Genomic DNA, 19309 nt, shown 5'->3' with positions numbered 1-19309 from the left:
GTGGGTGCGCGTGGAAGGGGGCTCCGGTAGTGGGTGCGCGTGGAAGGGGGCTCCGGTAGTGGGTGCGCGTGGAAGGGGGCTCCGGTAGTGGGTGCGCGTGGAAGGGGGCTCCGGTAGTGGGTGCGCGTGGAAGGGGGCTCCGGTAGTGGGTGCGCGTGGAAGGGGGCTCCGGTAGTGGGTGCGCGTGGAAGGGGGCTCCGGTAGTGGGTGCGCGTGGAAGGGGGCTCCGGTGGTGGGTGCGCGTGGAAGGGGGCTCCGGTAGTGGGTGCGCGTGGAAGGGGGCTCCGGTAGTGGGTGCGCGTGGATGGGGGCTCCGGTAGTGGGTGCGCGTGGAAGGGGGCTCTGCTAGTGGGTGCGCGTGGAAGGGGGCACTGCTCGTGGGTGCGCGTGGAAGGGGGCACTGCTCGTGGGTGCGCGTGGAAGGGGGCTCTGCTAGTGGGTGCGCGTGGAAGGGGGCACTGCTAGTGGGTGCGCGTGGAAGGGGGCTCTGCTAGTGGGTGCGCGTGGAAGGGGGCTCTGCTAGTGGGTGCGCGTGGAAGGGGGCTCTGCTAGTGGGTGCGCGTGGAAGGGGGCTCTGCTAGTGGGTGCGCGTGGAAGTGGCTCTGCTAGTGGGTGCGCGTGGAAGGGGGCTCTGCTAGTGGGTGCGCGTGGAAGGGGGCTCTGCTAGTGGGTGCGCGTGGAAGGAGGCTCTGCTAGTGGGTGCGCGTGGAAGGGGGCTCTGATAGTGGGTGCGCGTGGAAGGGGGCTCTGCTAGTGGGTGCGCGTGGAAGGGGGCTCTGCTAGTGGGTGCGCGTGGAAGGGGGCTCTGCTAGTGGGTGCGCGTGGAAGGGGGCTCTGCTAGTGGGTGCGCGTGGAAGGGGGCTCTGCTGGTGGGTGCGCGTGGAAGGAGGCTCTGATAGTGGGTGGGCGTGGAAGGAGGCTCTGATAGTGGGTGGGTGTGGAGGAAGGCTCTGATAGTGGGTGCGTGGCGGAAGGCTTTCACAGTGGGTGCATGGAAGGCTTTGATAGTGGGTGCATGGAGGAAGGTTTTCATAGTTGGTGCATGGAGGCATGTTTTCATAGTGGGTGCATGGAGGCATGTTTTCATAGTGGGTGCATGGAGGAAGGCTTTCAAAGCTTACAGAGGGATCTGTAGCAACTAGAAAAATGGGCTGTAAAAGAGCAGATGGAGTTTAATACAGACAAGTGCGAGGTGTTGCAGTTCAGGAAGTGTAATCAAGGTAGGATATACACAGTAAATTGTAGGGAACTAAGGAGTGCAGTGGAATCCCTTTGATCTGAGAATACAGATGCATAATCCCCTGAAAATGGCACTGCAGGTAAATAGGATTATAAAGAGAGCTTTTGACATATTGGCCTTCATAAATCAAAGTACTGAGTTGGGATGTTATGGTAAAGGTGCATAAGACATTGATGATAGCTAATTTGGAGTATTGTGCCTAGTATTGCTCACTTTAAGATATCAATAAGATGGAAGGAGTGCAGAAGATTTACTTGGATGTTACCAGGACTTCAGGAACTGAGTTACAGAGAAATGCTTAACTGGTTAGGCTTTGTTCCCTGAAGTGTGGAGGAATGAGGTGAGATTTGACAGAGGTACACAAAATTATGAGGAGTATGGACAGAGTGAATGCAAGCAGGCTTTGTCCACTGATGTTAGATGGGACAAGAACTAGAGGACATGGGTTAAGGGTGAAAGGTGAAATGTTTAAAGAGAACTTCACTCAGAGTGGTTAGAGTGTGGAATGAGCTGCCAACTGAAGTGATGTATACAAGCTCGATTTCAACATTTAAGAAACATTTGGAGGGGAGGGGTATGGAGGACTATGATCTGGGTGCAGGTCAATGGGACTGGGCAGTTCAATAGTTCAGCATGGACGAGATGGTCCAAAAGGCCCATTTTTGTGCTGTCATGTTCCATGGTTCTATCCCTCGATATCCTTAATACAAACATCTATTGACCTTGAACTTTAATATACTCTGACTGATCTTCCACAACCCTCTTCTGTACACAATTCCAAAGACTGATTTGTCCTCAATGAAGTAATTTGTCATGTCTTGAGTGACCAACCCCTTATTTTGAGACCGAAAGCCATACCTCCACCCACCCCTAGGTTCTAAGCTCTAAAGATTTCAAAGGGATTTTGATTGAGCAGATTGGTTAAAAAAAATATTCACAGCCTTCAAGGTGACAGAGAATAACACTGTTTAAAGCATGAGGCCCAATACTAGTCCAAAAACAGATTTTATCTAACTAATCCTTGATGGTACAATTAAAAACTTGCCCTTTTGTCCCTATGGGCTTCATGTAGAGGCATTGGGCAAGTGTTCTCCTTTAATTTAAACTGCAGTGTAAACAGTGCCCTATTCACCATTCAACAAACTGCTTAGCTGCTGAGAAAGGAAGTTAGGCATTGATCCAGATATTTACAATTTCAATTTGAGAAATTAGTTGTTTCTAATTACCTGATCAAAAAGTAACCGAAGTTGTCGTTCAGATTCCCCTACCCATTTACTGAGGCAGTCTGCACCCTTTCGCATGAAAAAGTTCACTCGCCGATCTCCCTGGCTGCATTCATTAGCTAGAGCTCTGGCTACAAGGGTCTTTCCTGTCCCAGGAGGACCATAGAACAAGCAGCCTCTGAGAGCAGAAACAAAATAGTTTTAAAGCAAACATTAGTTCAGTTCAGATAGATTCAATCCTACCGTCAAACACATTACTGCAAGATACAAGTAATAGACCATCTGGCCCATTGAGCCTAGTCAGCCATTTTATCATGAGCTGATCCATTTTCCAACTCAGTCACTCCTTCACCCCATTACCTTTGACACCCTGATTATACCTATGAATCTCTGCAAATTCCAAAGGTTCACCTTTCTCTGGCTAAAGGAATTCCTGTTTTAAGTGGGTCAATCCTGAAGTTGTTAGCTAACCAACCACCTTTGGGACGTTGGAAGAAACCAGAACACCTGAGCAAAATCCAATAACAGAGAACTCACAAAGAGCACCCAAGGTCAGGATGGAATGCGGGACTGAGGCTGCAGCAGGACCACTGTGCCACTTATTCATCTATAGCCCCCATCTTCACCAACCGACCTCAAATTTTAATTACACTAAGCTGAAAATTCCCCCATGGACTAACTGCAAATTACTAACCCCTCTCCAGTTTTACAATCCTACAAGATTTCTCAGCTCTTCCAATTCCAGCAAAACTCAAAATTCAATCAGGTTGTAAATAATAAAGTCTGCAAATACAAAAGCAGGTCATGCAGTATCCGTAAGTAAAATGTTCCTGAGTAAGTGCTCAGGCCCAAAACATTGACTGCCTTTTACTTCCTATTGTTGCTGTGAGCTGCCAAATGGGGAAAGCTGAATAGATCAACAGTTGAAGAGAAATTGAGGTCAGGTGACCTAAACATCATTAAAAAAGTGAGGGACTGTAGTGGAGTGGTTATCATCAGAGTGGAAAAGGCTTTGGGCTAAGGAGCTTCGGTGAATAGGGGCTGTGGTGGTGGTGCAGGAGTTGAAAGGGCCACCCTATTCGCGGAACAAAGGAGTCAGCAAGTAGCCATAGGTGAGGGCTATTTTTAGATACATCTTTTCCTCTAGTTATAAACAGTGGGAATGGCAGCCGAGGCAGAGGAAATGAAGGTCATCAGGGAAGCCAGCAGTATCTCTGACGATTTCATCTGTGAGAAGTGCATTTAACTGACAAGCCAAGTTAGGGAATTGGAGATGGAGTTGGATGAACTCTGGATCATTCTGGAGGCAGAGGGGATGACAGATAGGAGTTATAGGGACATTATCACACCTAGGAGGCAGTAGGAGGGTAAATGGGTGATAGGAAGAGAGAAAGGGAACAGGCAGGCAGTGTAGGGCACCCTGTGACTGCTCCACTCAATAACAAGTATACCATTTTGGACAATGTTGGAAGGAACGACCTACCAGGGATAAGACACAGGGAAAAAAAGTTTCTGGTATGGAGTCTGGTCCTGTGGCAAAGAAAGGAAGGGAGGAGGAAGGTGAACTGTAGTGAAAGGAATTTCTATGGTTAGGGGTCAAAGATAAGAGGATCTGTAGAAGAGATATGGATGGTACGTTGCCTCCATGGAGCCAGGGTCAGAGATATCTCAGATTGAGATCACGGCATTCTCAGGAAAGAGGGTGAGCAGCCAGATGCCGTGGTCTATAAATGGACCAATGATGTTGGTAGGAAAGATGAAGAGGTCCTGTAAGGAGAGTTCAGGAAGTTCACTGTTAGATTGAAGAACGAGACCTCCAGGGTTGTGATCTCAGGATTGCTACCTGTGCCACATGCTAGTGCAGCTTAACAAGTGGCTAATGACAAGATGCAGGAGGGAGGGCTTCAGGTTTCCAGATCATTGGGCTCCCTTCCAGGGAAGGTGGATGTTCCAACATGAACTGGAGGGGAACTAATATCCTTGCGGGAAGGTTAGCTAGTGCTGCTCTGGTAGGTTTAAACTAGATTTGCAGGGGAATGGGAATAAGTGCCAGAACAGATAAAGGAGTGGAGGAGGGAAAAGATTAAGTGAAAATTGCATGCAGTTAGAAGTCACTGGGTTGTACGTGGTGGAAATATTCTCAGATGCTTCTATTTCAATGCAAGGAGTATTGTAGTATTGCAGACGAGCTTAGAGCGAGGATTTGCAAGTGGAATAATGATATCGTGGCCATTAGTGAAACTTGGTTGCAGGAGGGTTAGCTCAATATTCCAGGCTTCCGTTGCTTTAGACGCAATGGGGGGGGGGGGGGGGGGGGAGGAGTGGCATTACTCATTAGGGAAAATATCAGATCTGGTTCTGAAGAAGAGGTGTATAGCAGATATAGGCAACATGGAGCAAATGAGGTACTTGAGGAGTATAAAAATGCAAGAAAAACCTCAAGAAAGAAATCATAAAGGTTGCTTTGGCCAACAACGTGAAAGAAAATCCAAAGGGTTTCTACAGTTATATTAAGAGCAAAAGGATAGAAAGGGATAAAGTTGGTCCCCTTGAGGAACAGAGTAATTGGCTTTGTATGGAACCAAAGTCTTAAATGTGTTTTTTTTTCCCATCAGTTTTCACTCAGGAAAAGGGCAGAGTCGTGGGAAGTAAGGAAAACAAGCAGTGAGGTCATGAAACCTGTACAGATTAAAGAGGGGGAAGTGCTTGCTGTCGTAAAGCAAATAAGGGTGGATAAATCCGTAGGCCCTGAAAAGATATTCTCTCAGAACGTGAGGGAGCCAAGTGTAGAAATTGCAGGGGTTCTGGCAGTAATATCCTTAGCCAAAGGTGAGGTGCCAGAGGATTGGAGGATAGCTCACGTCGTTCAAAAAAGGATCCAAAAGTAAACCAGGAAATTATAGGCCAGTGAGCGTGATGTCATGAGTAGGTATATTATTGGAAGAGACTGTATATACAATTATTACAGGGACTGATTTGGGATAGTCAACATGGCTTTGTGCGTGGTAGGTCATGTTTTGACATTATCAGGAAAGTTGATGAAAGGCTGTGGACTTTTGACAAGATCCCACATGGAAGATTAGTCAGAAGGTTCAGTCGTCAAGTATTCATGGTGAAGTAATAAACAGGATTCAACAATGGGTGTACAGGAAAAGCCAAAAAGTAGTGGTGGATGATTGCTTCTTAGACTGGAGGCCTGTGACTAGTGTTGTTTGACATCTATATCAGTGAACTGGATGACAATAGAGTAAATTGGATCAGCAAGTTTGCTGATGACACCAAGGGGCATGGTGAGGAAGGCTTTCATATTTTGTAGAGAGATCCGGACCAACGAAAAGTGAGTCAGAAAATGGCAGATGAAATTTATTGCAAACCAGTGTGAGGTGTTGCATTTTGAAAGGACAAACCAAGGTAGGACAAACACAGTAAATGGTGTAGCACTGAGGATTGTGGAGGAATAAAGGGTGTAGAAATATATCACTAAGATAGAAAGAGTGCAGAGAAGATTTACTAGGATGTTGCCCTGGGAAAGGTTAAACAGGTGAGGACTTTATTCCCTGAAGCATAGAAGAATGAGAGGAAATTTGATAGATGTATTTAAAAATTATGAGGGGGATAGACAGAGTAAATGTAGATAGGCTTTTTCCACTGAGGCGAGCAGAGATACAAACCAGAGGACATGGGTTAAGGGTGAAAGGGGAAAATTTAAGGGGGGAGGGGGGTAAACCTTCTTCACACAGAGTGGTGGGTGTGTGGAACGAGCTGCCAGCTGAAGTGGTGAATGCAGACTCAATTTTAACATTTAAATTTGGCCAGGTACTTGGATGGGAGAGGTATAGAGGGCTATAAACTGGATGCAGATCAGTAGGACTAGGCAAAACAAAATGGTTCAGGACAGACTAGAAGGGCCAAAGGGGCCTGTTTCTGTGCTGTAATGCTCTATGGTTCTATAGCAAAAGATGCTTCGGTGGTACCTGCTGAGTAGCCAGATAAAGCAGCTGGGAATGCTTTTGTGCACTGGTCCAAATTTACCATATATTTCAGAGTACCCAAAAAAACCTCTCAAAAATGAGGGGGTCAACTTATACACTAGATATACTTTTGAGACCTTAAATTCAGCTCAAAATATAATCTGTGCTGATGCTGCGTACAAGTCAACCCTTGAAGAACAGATTCGGTGTACGAGTCGACCCTTGAAAAACCAAAACCCAACTGCAACAGATTTTCATTGAAAACAACACAAATAGCAACCTTCAAAATCACCATCATTGTCTGAAGCAAAATTGGCAGCAGGTACATCCATACCCTCACTGTTTAAACAGTTATCATATGGGTCCCAGTCTGGATCCGATTACGCAGTTTCAGCTTCCTCGCCATTGTTCCACAATAAATCATTTTCCATGCCATCAATTGCACAAGAGATATCACACTTTTTGAATGATTTTATCAGTGTTTCTACTTTAACTTTGTCCCATGACTTGAGCACGAAGTTAAACTGCATATCAAGTGATGCAGCATGCATTGCCCTGCCTTTTGTAAATGACTTTTCTGCACTTGACATCCACGTATTCCATTCTTCGGGCACATGGTCTTTGAATTGCTTGTTTAAGCAGACATCAAGAGGTTGCAATATAGTTGTCAAACCACCCGGGATATTAACCAAGTATTATGTACTGCTCATCTACTTTTAGTGTTCTCAGTTTCTTCTTTGGCTTGGCTTCGCAGACGAAGATTTATGGAGGGGGTAAATGTCCACGTCAGCTGCAGGCTCGTTTGTGGCTGACAAGTCCGATGCGGGACAGGCAGACACGGTTGCAGGGGAAAATTGGTTGGTTGGGGTTGGGTTTTTCCTCCTTTGTCTTTTGTCAGTGAAGTGGGCTCTGCAGTCTTCTTCAAAGGAGGTTGCTGCCCGCCGAACTGTGAGGCGCCAAGATGTACGGTTTGAGGCGATATCAGCCCACTGGCGGTGGTCAATGTGGCAGGCACCAAAAGATTTCTTTAGGCAGTCCTGTACCTCTTCTTTGGTGCACCTCTGTCATGGTGGCCAGTGGAGAGCTCGCCATATAACACGATCTTGGGAAGGCGATGGTCCTCCATTCTGGAGTCGTGACCCACCCAGCGCAGCTGGATCTTCAGCAGCGTGGACTCGATGCTGTCGGCCTCTGCCATCTCGAGTACTTCGATGTTAGGGATGAAGGCGCTCCAATGAATGTTGAGGATGGAGTGGAGACAACGCTGGTGGAAGCGTTCTAGGAGCCGTAGGTGATGCCGGTAGAGGACCCATGATTCGGAGCTGAACAGGAGTGTGGGTGTGACAACGGCTCTGTAAACGCTTATCTTTGTGAGGTTTTTCAGTTGGTTGTTTTTCCAGACTCTTTTGTGTAATCTTCCAAAGGCGCTATTTGCCTTGGCGAGTCTGTTGTCTATCTCATTGTCGATCCTTGCATCTGATGAAATGGTGCAGCCGAGATAGGTAAACTGGTTGACCGTTTTGAGTTTTGTGTGCCCGATGGAGGTGTGGGGGGGCTGGTAGTCAAGGTGGGGAGCTGGCTGATGGAGGGCCTCAGTTTTCTTCAGGCTGACTTCCAGGCCAAACATTTTGGCAGTTTCCGCAAAACAGGACGTCAAGCGCTGAAGAGCTGGCTCTGAATGGGCAACTAAAGCGGCATCGTCTGCAAAGAGTAGTTCACGGACAAGTTTCTCTTGTGTCTTGGTGTGAGCTTGCAGGCGCCTCAGATTAAGTGGCTATGAAACACATCTCAGACCAGCAAACTGTTCTTTGTGTATACCACCTGTTCCTCACATTGTTTTACACCATTTTCATCCATCCATCGTTTTTCATGAAAATGTACAAAAATATCTGCAGGGAATTTCATTTTCGGTTTAATTTTGCGTTTGAAGATTACCATGGGCTTTAACTTTGTCCCGTTGGCCATGCACTATAACACTACAGTAAATCTAATCCTTTTGTGGCCTGTACTTCTGGTTTGCATAGTTTTAACACTTTTCCAGTCCACTGTTCTATTGCCTATCAGGCTGAAATTCATGGGGGGGGGGTTTCATCCATTTTTCCGATATTTGCCAATGTAAACTGGTGTTTCTGCTGGTTCCATATAATAAACTGGTGAAAACTTACAACTTTGTGATCAAGATCTTTTGGTAGTTTCTGGGCAATTTTTGTTTTTTTGGCACAATACCAGATTTTTCCTGTTCATGAAACGTTTGCACCAGCCTACTGTAGCCTCAAAATCATCTGAGGTCTGGGTGCGACATGGCCCACTGCAGTGCAAATATTCTTAATTTATTTTGGGTGACTATGTAGCAATCTTGCCTCTGTTCATGTACCTATTCTGCAATGTGATTTTCCAACTCTGGCCAACATGTGATTCCTTTTCTCAAAGAACATTGCCTTTTTGGTATTTTTCTTAAAAGTCTCTTCTTTCTTCCTCCAATCTCTAACCAACTTCTCATAATACATCAAATTTTCTTGCAGCAGTGGAGTTGTTGGTTTTCTTGGGCATTTCCATCACTTTCAACTTATAGCTCGCTTCATATTTTTGTTGCATGCTACGCTGTGATGATGGACCCTCCATGGCCAATGTCAAGGAGATCAATCTGAGTGTTCTATGGGGTGGGGGTGTGGAAAGTCAATATATACACTGGTCAACAGCCCATTTCAGGGATAACTAACTTTGGGGGGTCGACTTGTACACCAGTCAACAGGGCACCTCAGGCAGCCAGAATATTCGGGTCGACTTAAAGGCCAGATATATCTTAAAACCATTAAAATGAGGCTGAAAAAGGAGGTGGTGCTAGGATGCTTTACTACTTTAGAAGTGATTTATAAAAGCATGCTGTTGTTAATCTGCTGTTGCCGCAGTAGCAATGGTACAATGCAGAGTTCAGTACATAAAGCTGGAACCTGGGACTGATGTCAGATCCAAGAGAAACTTAAGTCCAAATCATAGTGGCATGTAGAGAGTAATTTTGTACATTCACAACCAAATGGATTATCTCATTAAAAACAAGTTTTAAAAGATCAGCCTATTAGTACCTATAAAACTTCTTGTAGTCCCTCGGCAACACAAACAGCATGAATGGGAAAGTCAGGTTAATAGGACAGCTTCTTCGATTTTAAATGCAGAAGAAACTAAGGTATAAAGTTTAGATTGGCAAGGCCACAGACAAGATGAAAAAAGACAAACTTAAAATTCTCTGCATTTTGACCCAACATTTCAATCTTCAATGGAAGCACAGCAAAATCACCATTTAGACAAATTGGTGAAGTGATCTTCCTGTACCTTGGAGGCTGAATCTTAAACCTCTCAAAGACTTCAGGGTAAAGCAATGGAAAAACCACCATCTCCTTCAGTGCAGCAATATGTCTTGCAAGTCCACCCACACTTCTGAAGCAAACCTGAAGGGGGAAACATTGTTTAAAGTGGCACATATTTCTAAATTTATCATTAATTTTTTTTAGCATAAATAGATAGGCAAAGCTACAATTTATTGCATATCTCTGCTTTGTCAGTGAGGTAGTTCTTGAACCACATTGCAATGGGCCTGGAATCACATACAAGCCTGAATGAACACTTTAGGTTTTTAAGTATTCATTCTTTCCAGACATTTTATTTAAATTCATTTCATTAACTGAACTTAAATTGTGTCGTGGTAGTATCTGGTTGTTTCCAAATCATTAGCCTACACCTGCAGATTAATTGCTCACTCATACTCCACTACCCAAATATAGTACTTCAATTAAAACATTTTAAACAATAAACTGAATGAAGGGATGCAGACTGTGACGAGCCCAGAGGACCCCAAAACCCAGCAGCAGTAGATGATCATCAAGACAAATGGTGACTTCAACAAAAGTTGCTTTTAATTATTTTAAAACATGAAAACAGAATCAAACTTTAACTTATCACTATTAACTTACTTTACCTAAGTTAACCCCCCCTCTAATTCTAAGCCCACGTGTATGTAATGTGTGTGTGTAAGTTCAGAAAAGTTCTTTGGTTCACAGTCTAATCTCACTTCTCATTCCTCCAAGTTCACTGGTGTAGGCAATTCTTATACTGTGCACAGAATTCAACATTTATAAAGTTCACCAGGCTTTGGTGTTTGAAAGGTAAATGGTTACCACTCAGGAAGGTTCTTGTCAGTTTTCAGAGAGAGGTGTGTTGTTCCAGGACATACACAACTGATACATTTCCATCAGTCATCTCAGTGTCTTGCTGACGAAACTTGCCCCCTTCAGGGTTCTCCAGATGATAGCCTCTTTTCTTTCAGGTTACCAGAGTTCGTTTTTGTTTCTCTTATTCCAAATGAAACACTAGACAGCCAGTCCTCTCCTCTTGCATGAACCACAAGGGCTTCGACCAGGGAGTCTTCCAAAAGCTTGTCCTGTTCCAGTCCCAGCAACTTTTTGCTGGTTGTAACACCGTCAAGTGCTCCCTGTGTGTCTCCCTCTCTCACACACTCTGAGACAGAGAAAGCCTGTTTGACTCTCTCTGCTTTCCAAACCACATGACCCTCTTACAACATCAAGTCTCCTGCTCCTTCATCTGTTGCCTTGATAAACAATAATCCATTAGTGACGTCTCTGGAGCACTCTTCAAAGCTCTTGCAAAAAGGTGAGAAGCCACTATGTCTTCAGTCTTTCAAATAAGATCTATTTTAAAGTGTTTCCATCTGACCTACTCTAACAAACCTTTCCCAATTTATCTCCCAAAAACATTTCTATATACTCTGTCACAACACCCATTTATATTTCTCACATTTATACTGTGATGTTAAGATCATACTCACTTTCAGCCACCTTGCACTATCAAAATAACAAACAAATCTTACTTGAATGTTGAGCAAAGTTTTCCAACTATATTATTATCCTGTGCACTGGTTATTATCCAAGCCCTGGGGACCAGAAGCACATTTAAGGGGAGAGCCATGGGCTGATATCATTTTAAAAAATGTTTTAATGTAGTTGGCAGGAAAGAAATATGGAAGAAACCAACTAAACTTGACTGCTTCACACGGAAGGGCTCAAAAGAGCCATAACCAAAAAAAAAGTTGAATGGCTGGTCTAAACATTTGAAAAAAATGTGGCAAAGTTGGGCCAAAGGTCCTGTTTCCACGTTCTGACTACGTTCATTGAAACTTTCCACTTTTACTTTAATAGTCCAGTTAAAACACCAATTTTTATCTATATTAATCCCCACTTATAACACTAATTCAACAAATCCAAAACTTTGAAGACCCCTGTTACATACTCCCATTTCAGTTCATTTTATTGTGTGGGACTGTTACTTTAAGCGAACAGATTTAACAAAACTTGTAGGTTTTGGGGTGTCTGTAACTAAGCTGGCAGGCTTAAGACATTGCTTTCCTAAATTGGATACATTTGAAGAGAAGCAAGACAGTGTCCGTAAAACCTAGGTGCAGAGACTATGTGACCAGCAGACTGAATACACAGTGGCCATTTTAAGGAAAAAGCATAAGAGCAAACATCTCTTTGGAGAAGAAATTCTGTGCTGGATTGGTCTCATACACGGTTATAGACAATCTGCTTGATTTCCTCCTGTTAGTTATAGAGGAATGAGAAAACCACTCAGTAACCAAAAAGAGTTAAGGTCTATTTTGTTCGACTGATTCACAAAAAGGGTTCCACTTACAGAAGAAATACAGTGCTTGGATAGAGTCACTTGAGTTCAGCTGACCCTCAAGGGGTTCTGGAAGCTTTATGAGCATCAATTGCTTCAGGTCCTTACGCCAAAGAAGAGGGGAGTTTTGGTTGGCACTACTCCAAAAAGGACATTTTCCTGAAAGCACCTCAACAAGGGTTTCATGAGTTATAAACATTCTGACACCCTGGTCTCTTCTACCCACTTCATGAATTGCTAATTTCATCTAAAGCCTGCATGTCTCATCAATTTCAAAATCCGCTTTCTTGGAAATACAGCTGAAGACGATACGTTTTGGCACTCAATCGGGGCGCTGGACAATGCTACAGCAGCTAAAGTGAATTTATTGGCCACTCCTCGGCAGAAAACCAATACACCAGGTTTCGGCAGTTCCTCCTGGACACCCTGGAATTAACCAGGCACGAACGGGGCATGCGGCTTTTGAATATAGAAGAGCTAGGTGACAGAAATCCATCTGATTTAATAAATGAATGGTTGCACTAGCAGACGGCCATTCCAATTGCTTTGTTTTTGAGACCTTATTCCTGGCAAAGATCTTGGTCACGTCTCCTTACCAAGAGCAAACATGGATTTCAGCTGTCCCCATGACATGGCCCAGGAGGCTGACAGACTCTACTGTAGAGTCTGCCCATGTTCTCAGCAGAGACATCTACTGTGCCCTGTGCAACTGCTCGTAGCTGTAGTTCAAACAAAAAGGGACGAACGTACCAACAGGCGCTGAGAATGGTGTTTTTACCACCGTGGGTGGGGGAAAAGTGCCCATAGATGCATGCCCACGTGTAACTACCACAGCAGCAGTGGCAAGTCTGAAAAGTTGTTGGGAAATGACAAAGCCAGCCACCAGTAGTGGCCGCAGCAGCAAGCACGAATACTGGCCTCTATCTTCATGATGACACTTATGAGTGCAAACTTTTCATGGACACTTCGCTGAGCTCAGCTTACTCCCACCGACATACTTCGAAAAGACACATAAGCGGCAGGGATTCCCCCTTCAAGTGGCGAACGGAACCACCATCCCTAACTTTGGCACACGACGCATCAAGATAGGTGAGGGGGTGTTCATTTGGAATTACATTTTGGCTTCCGTCGCGCAGCCCATCTTGGTTGCAGATTTCCTCTGGGCCCATGACATGCTAGTTGACGTTAAACGAAAGTTAGTCAATGCCACTGCTTTCCAAACATACCCTCTGACAAGCAGCAAACGAGTCTCCCTCCTCGGGGTGCACACTCTACATACTGACACCCATGCTGCCTCGCTCAACAAATTTCCAGACGTGCTCTCTCCTAAATTCAATTCCTTGACAATGGCGCATGGCATGTCCCATTATATTGACACCTCAGGCCTGCTAATTTACACCAGGGCTCATTTTCTCCCACCCGATAAACTACAGCAGGCCAAAGCAGAATTTACTGCCCTGGAGAAATTGGGAATCATTTGACGTTCCAACAGTCCTTGGGCATTGCTGTTACACGTGGTGCCCAAGAACACTGGTGGGTGGAGACACTGCAGCAACTACCACAGACTCAACGATACCCTATTCCCCACATACAAGATTTCACTGCCCGCCTGCACAAATGTTGTGTCTTCTCCAAGGTTGATCTCATCAAGGGATATAATCAAATCTCAGTCCATCCAGATTACATTCCCAAAACAGCAATTATTACTCCATGGGGCTTTTTCAACTCCACAGGATGCCATTTGGATTGAAGAACGGCGCTCAAACATTCCAGCAGCTTATGGATGCTTTTGGAAGGAAGTTAGAATTTGCGTACATCCTCATGGCCAATCAAGATCATCAACTGCACTTACGCCACCTGTTCCAATGGGTAGATGAACTTGGACTTACTGTCAAGCCTACCAAATGCTGGTTTGGCAGAGCAATAATCAATTTCCTAGGGCACAAGATCACAGACAATGATACGTTTCCCTTATCCACCAAAGTGGACACCGTACATGCTTTCCCGAAACCTATCACGGTTAAGAGAGAGCAGAAATTTTTGGGCATGGTGAATTTCTATCACCGTTTCATTCCTGCAGCCACCAACATTCTTGGCCCACTATTTCAACTCTTCATCACAAAATGCAAAGAAGTTACTTGAACCACAGAGACTGAGTTTGCATTCGCAGCCACAAAAGACGCTCTGGCCAATGCAGCAATGCTCGTGCATCCTAATCCCACCGCTGCCCTGGCACTCACCACAGACACATCTGATACAGCAATGGGCGTGGTTCTCAAACAGTCTGTCAATGGCCATTGGAAACCCTTGGCTTTCTTTTTTTTTTAAATACAATTTAAAAAAATTTTCACACCGTGAACCACAACAACCAAAATATATACAAGCGTTTCTTGTTAAATATACACAAGGGCATTTGCCCTGTCCCCCTCCAAAACCAATAAATATTCAACATATACAATAGAATAAAACCAGAAAACAATGTCTCCACTCAAAGGAAAAACAAACCAGAAAAATGTGTCATCTACTTTTATACACTAAATCAAATAATTTCGTCTTCTGATCATTTTAGGGGATGGAGGTCCGAGGCAAGCTCTCTCTGTTATGTTCCATGTACGGTTCCCAAATTTGTTCGAACAATGTGACTTTATTTTTTTAAATTATGTTATTTTTTCCAATGGAATACATTTATTCATTTCCACGTACCATTGCTGTACTCTCAGACTCTCTTCCATTTTCCAAGTTGACATTATACATTTTTTTGCTACTGCTTAGACTACCATAATGAATTTTTTTGCACTTTATCCAGTTTGAGGCCTAATTCTTTATTTCTTATGTTACTTATAAGGAAGATCTCTGGATTTTTTGGTATGTTATTTTTTGTGATTTTATTTATTAGCTGATTTAGTTCTTCCCAAAATGTATTCACTTTTGTACATGCCCAAATTGCATGTAATATTGTTCCCATTTCCTTCTTATAACATCTATCTGATAATGTTGGGTCCCATTTTTTAAATTTTTGACGAGTGATATATAACCTGTGAAACCAATTATACTGTATCATGAGTAACCTTGTGTTTATTGTATTCTTGTATAGTTCCAGAACACAACTTTTCCCATGCTTCATTCTTTATCTTTATATTTAAATTCTTTTCCCACTTTTGTTTGGGTTTATAGCTTATTTCTTCATTTTCCTTACCTTGCAGCTTAATGTACATATTTTTTATAAATCTTTTAATTATCATTGTGTCCGTTTCCTTCTGGTAATCTCAATCTGTTTCCCAATTTATCCTTTAAATAAGCTTTCAGTTGATGATATGCAAACACTGTACTGAGTTATTCCATATTTATTCTTCAACTGTTCAAATGTTAATAAATTATTTCCCAAAAAACAATTTTTTATTCTATTGATTCCTTTTCTCTCCCATTCTCAAAAGGAAAGATTATCTATTGTAAAGGGGATTAGTGGATTTTGCGTCAATAACAATTTTGGTATTTGGTAATTCATTTTTTTTCCTTTCTACGTGGATCTTCTTCCATATATTAAGTAAATGATGCAATACTGGTGAGCTTTTATATTGCACCAGCTTTTCATCCCAATTATAAAGTATATGTTCTGATACCTTCTCCCTTATTTTATCTAGTTCTATCTTAGTCCAGTCTGGTTTTTCTCTCGTCTGGTAAAAATCTGATAAATACCTTAATTGTGCGGCTCTGTAATAATTTCTGAAGTTTGGTAACTGCAAACCACTCTGGTTATACCTCTCTGTTAATTTATCTAGCGCTATCCTCGGTTTCTCCCCTTTCCACAAGAATTTCTTTATTATTCTCTTTAGTTCATCAAAGAATTACTCTGTTAAAGGAGTTGGTAACGTTTGAATTAAGTATTGTATCCTTGGAAACAAATTCATTTTAATGCAGTTCACCCTCCCTATCAAGCAGTAGTTCTTTCTAATGTTCTAAATCTTCCTGCATTTTCTTTATTAGTGGCTGATAATTTAGCTTTTACAAGTGGCTTAAGATATTGTCTAACCTTATTCCGAGGTAACAGATTGCTTGTGATTGCCATTTAAATGGTGATTCTTTTTTTGAAGTTCTGTGTAATCCACATTACTCATTGGCATCACTTCACTTTTATTTGCGTTGACCTTGTACCCCGATATTTCTCCATATTCCTTCAATTTATTATGAGATTCTTTTATTGATATCTCTGGTTCTGTTAGGTATACTATGATGTCATAAGCAAATAAACTGATTTTATACTTCTTCTCCTTTATTTTTATCCCTTTTATTTTGTTTTCTATTCTTATCAGCTCTGCCAATGGTTCTATTGCTAAGGCGAACAATGAGGGGGTAATAATGGACCTCAGTTTCCGCAAAACAGGACGTCAAGCGCTGAAGAGCTGGCTCTGAATGGGCAACTAAAGCGGCATCGTCTGCAAAGAGTAGTTCACAGACAAGTTTCTCTTGTGTCTTGGTGTGAGCTTTCAGGTGCCTCAGATTGAAGAGACTGCCATCCGTGCGGTACCGGATGTAAACAGCGTCTTCATTGTTGAAGTCTTTCATGGCTTGGTTCAGCATCATGCTGAAGAAGATTGTAAAGAGGGTTGGTGCAAGAACGCAGCCTTGCTTCACGCCATTATTTATGGAGAAGGGTTCAGAGAGCTCATTGCTGTATCTGACCCGACCTTGTTGGTTTTCGTGCAGTTGGATAACCATGTTGAGGAACTTTGGGGGGCATCCAAGGCACTCTAGTATTTGTCAAAGCCCTTTCCTGCTCACGGTGTCGAAGGCTTTGGTGAGGTCAACAAAGATGATGTAGAGTCCTTTGTTTTGTTCTCTGCACTTTTCTTGGAGCTGTCTGAGGGCAAAGACCATGTCTGTAGTTCCTCTGTGTGCGCAAAAGCCGCACTGTGACTACCAGCCCCCCACATCATCCATCGGGCACACAAAACTCAAAACAGTCAACTAGTTTACCTATCTCGGCTGCACCATTTCATCAGATGCAAAGATCGACAACGAGATAGACAACAGACTCGCCAAGGCAAATAACACCTTTGGAAGACTACACAAAAGAGTGGAAAAACAATCAACTGAAAAACCGCACAAAGATAAGCGTATACAGAGCCGTTGTCAATACCCACACTCCTGTTCGGCTCTGAATCTTGGGTCCTCTACCGGCATCACCTACGGCTCCTAGAACGCTTCCACCAGTGTTGTCTCCGCTTCATCCTCAACATTCATTGGAGCAACTTCATCCCTAACATCGAAGTACTCGAGATGGCATAGGCCGACAGCATCGAATCCACGCTGTTGAAGATCCAACTGCGCTGGGTAGGTCACGTCTCCAGAATGGAGGAACATCGCCTCCCCAAGATCGTGTTATATGGCGAGCTCTCCACTGGCCATCGTGACAGAGGTGCACCAAAGAAGAGGTACAAGGACTGCCTAAAGAAATCTCTTGGTGCTTGCCACATTGACCACCGCCAGTGGGCTGATCTCACCTCCAACTGTGCATCTTGGCGTCTCACAGTTCGGCAGGCAGCAACCTCCTTTGAAGAAGATCGCAGAGCCCACCTCACTGACAAAAGACAAAGGAGGAAAAACCCAACCAACCAATTTTCCCCTGCAACCGTGTCTGCCTGTCCCACATCGAACTTGTCAGCCACTAACGAGCCTGCAGCTGACGTGGACATTTACCCCTCCATAAATCTTCATCCGCGAAGCCATGCCAAAGAATAATACATACAACATACAATAACATTACTCATTTTATCATTTAAAATACAAAATTAATACAATAATTATTTTTGAACATTAATAAATTGATTAAATAAACATCTATTATTTAACTTGAAATATCCAAAAACTGTCTGAAAAAAAGAAAGGTAAATACATTACCGTGTATTATATAACTTTCCAAGATGGTAAACTTTCTCTGGTTTAGCAACTAAGATACTCATCTGGGCCAACCTCAGCTCTACCATGAGAAATCATTCTTTTATCAACTCAAGCTTTACAGTCTTGTTAGTGGCTACTGAAAAAAAATTCATTTGATCGTTGTGGAATTTTTAAAAAATAAACTCAACCTGGATTCATCCTGTTGAAAAAAGTCTCGTTTTCAAGTGAAGGTCCTGTCTTTATAATTTACAATTCCATTCAACAATGCAAATGCAGAATACATGAAATTCAAACAAACACAGTTCACTGCACACCATCATATCGATTCACTCTGGGACACCAGATGTAAAGCAGATAAAACCAAAGCAGCAGGACAACAACTTGCTTGAATGATCAAAGGGTGCATCATTATCCACTAAGCTTGGAATTAACTACCAGAATTTATTTTTCAAACAAGAGTTTAACATCGGTCAGTCTCCCCAAGATGTACATCGGTGGGGAGGAGTCATGTGATGGAGTAGTGGCCAGTAGAGGAATACCAGCCCTCTCCAGAAAAGAAAAAATAAAGTGAAGAAAACACAAAGTTCAAGAAACACAAAACTTAACAAATAAAAGATTAAAGTTGTAGAGAAAAGAAAGAAAATGGCACCCAAGAAGGAAAATGTAAAAACGGGAAAAGACACCGGAAGAGAAAGGAGAAGGCCATACCTGCATGAAGAAATAGGGAGCCATCATGGAGGAGAGAGCCCATTCTCCGAGGTTGGTGACAGCCCTGCAGAGTCGCGACCCCCTGACTGCTGGACTGCAAAAATGGCTCTCTGAGCCAAACAAAAGTGTGCAGTGTGCTTACTAAGGAGAAGGAGAACACCAATGGGAGGGGGGCTCAGCTGAGGAGCGGGCAAACACAACGCAACAAGCTGAGGGATGCCCGACGCCAGGGCTCTCAGCTAGAAGAGGAAAGCAACAGGAAAGGGAATGAAAGGAAAGAAGAGCAGCAGCAGGAGGCCCAATAGATGAGTGGCCCAGAAGAAGAGGTCCAACAGCAAGAAGTCAAGGAAGAAACCACCCAGCAAAGTGAGACAAGCAACTCATCAGGAAAGTCAGACACAGATACAAAGAGAAGACGACACAAACATAGGTACAGACACAGAAGAAGAGGAAGACCAAGATCTGCACAGAGGAATAGAAGGTAAATCAGATGGACAGAATATAGATAAAGTTTTTTTTCCAAGAACAAATGAGAGCATTAAAAGAATGGTTGACATTAGAATTTAGTGAAATTAAAA

At 43.3% G+C, this 19309-nt stretch overlaps 1 protein-coding gene across 3 annotated transcripts in view; it reads right to left on the bottom strand.

The window, feature by feature from the left end:
* LOC138755068 (ATPase family AAA domain-containing protein 2-like) overlaps nucleotides 1-19309 on the bottom strand; it is a 117861-nt gene that overhangs the window by 54489 nt on the left and 44063 nt on the right. For 2 of the 3 annotated variants that reach the window (XM_069920268.1, XM_069920269.1), the window contains exons 11-12: nucleotides 9765-9880; nucleotides 2467-2641 (exon numbers count right to left, since the gene is read on the bottom strand). The exons of the other annotated variant lie outside the window; for it this stretch is intronic. In XM_069920268.1, coding sequence (XP_069776369.1) covers nucleotides 2467-2641; nucleotides 9765-9880 — 291 coding nt within the window. The remainder of the gene's footprint in view (nucleotides 1-2466; nucleotides 2642-9764; nucleotides 9881-19309) is intronic. 3 annotated transcript variants of the gene reach the window in all.

This window comes from Narcine bancroftii, chromosome 2 (assembly GCF_036971445.1).
Source record: "Narcine bancroftii isolate sNarBan1 chromosome 2, sNarBan1.hap1, whole genome shotgun sequence".
Classification (NCBI taxonomy): Eukaryota; Metazoa; Chordata; class Chondrichthyes; order Torpediniformes; family Narcinidae; genus Narcine; species Narcine bancroftii.
Note: the sequence above shows the minus strand (reverse complement) of the source record. Positions and strands in the feature narration are given on the sequence as shown.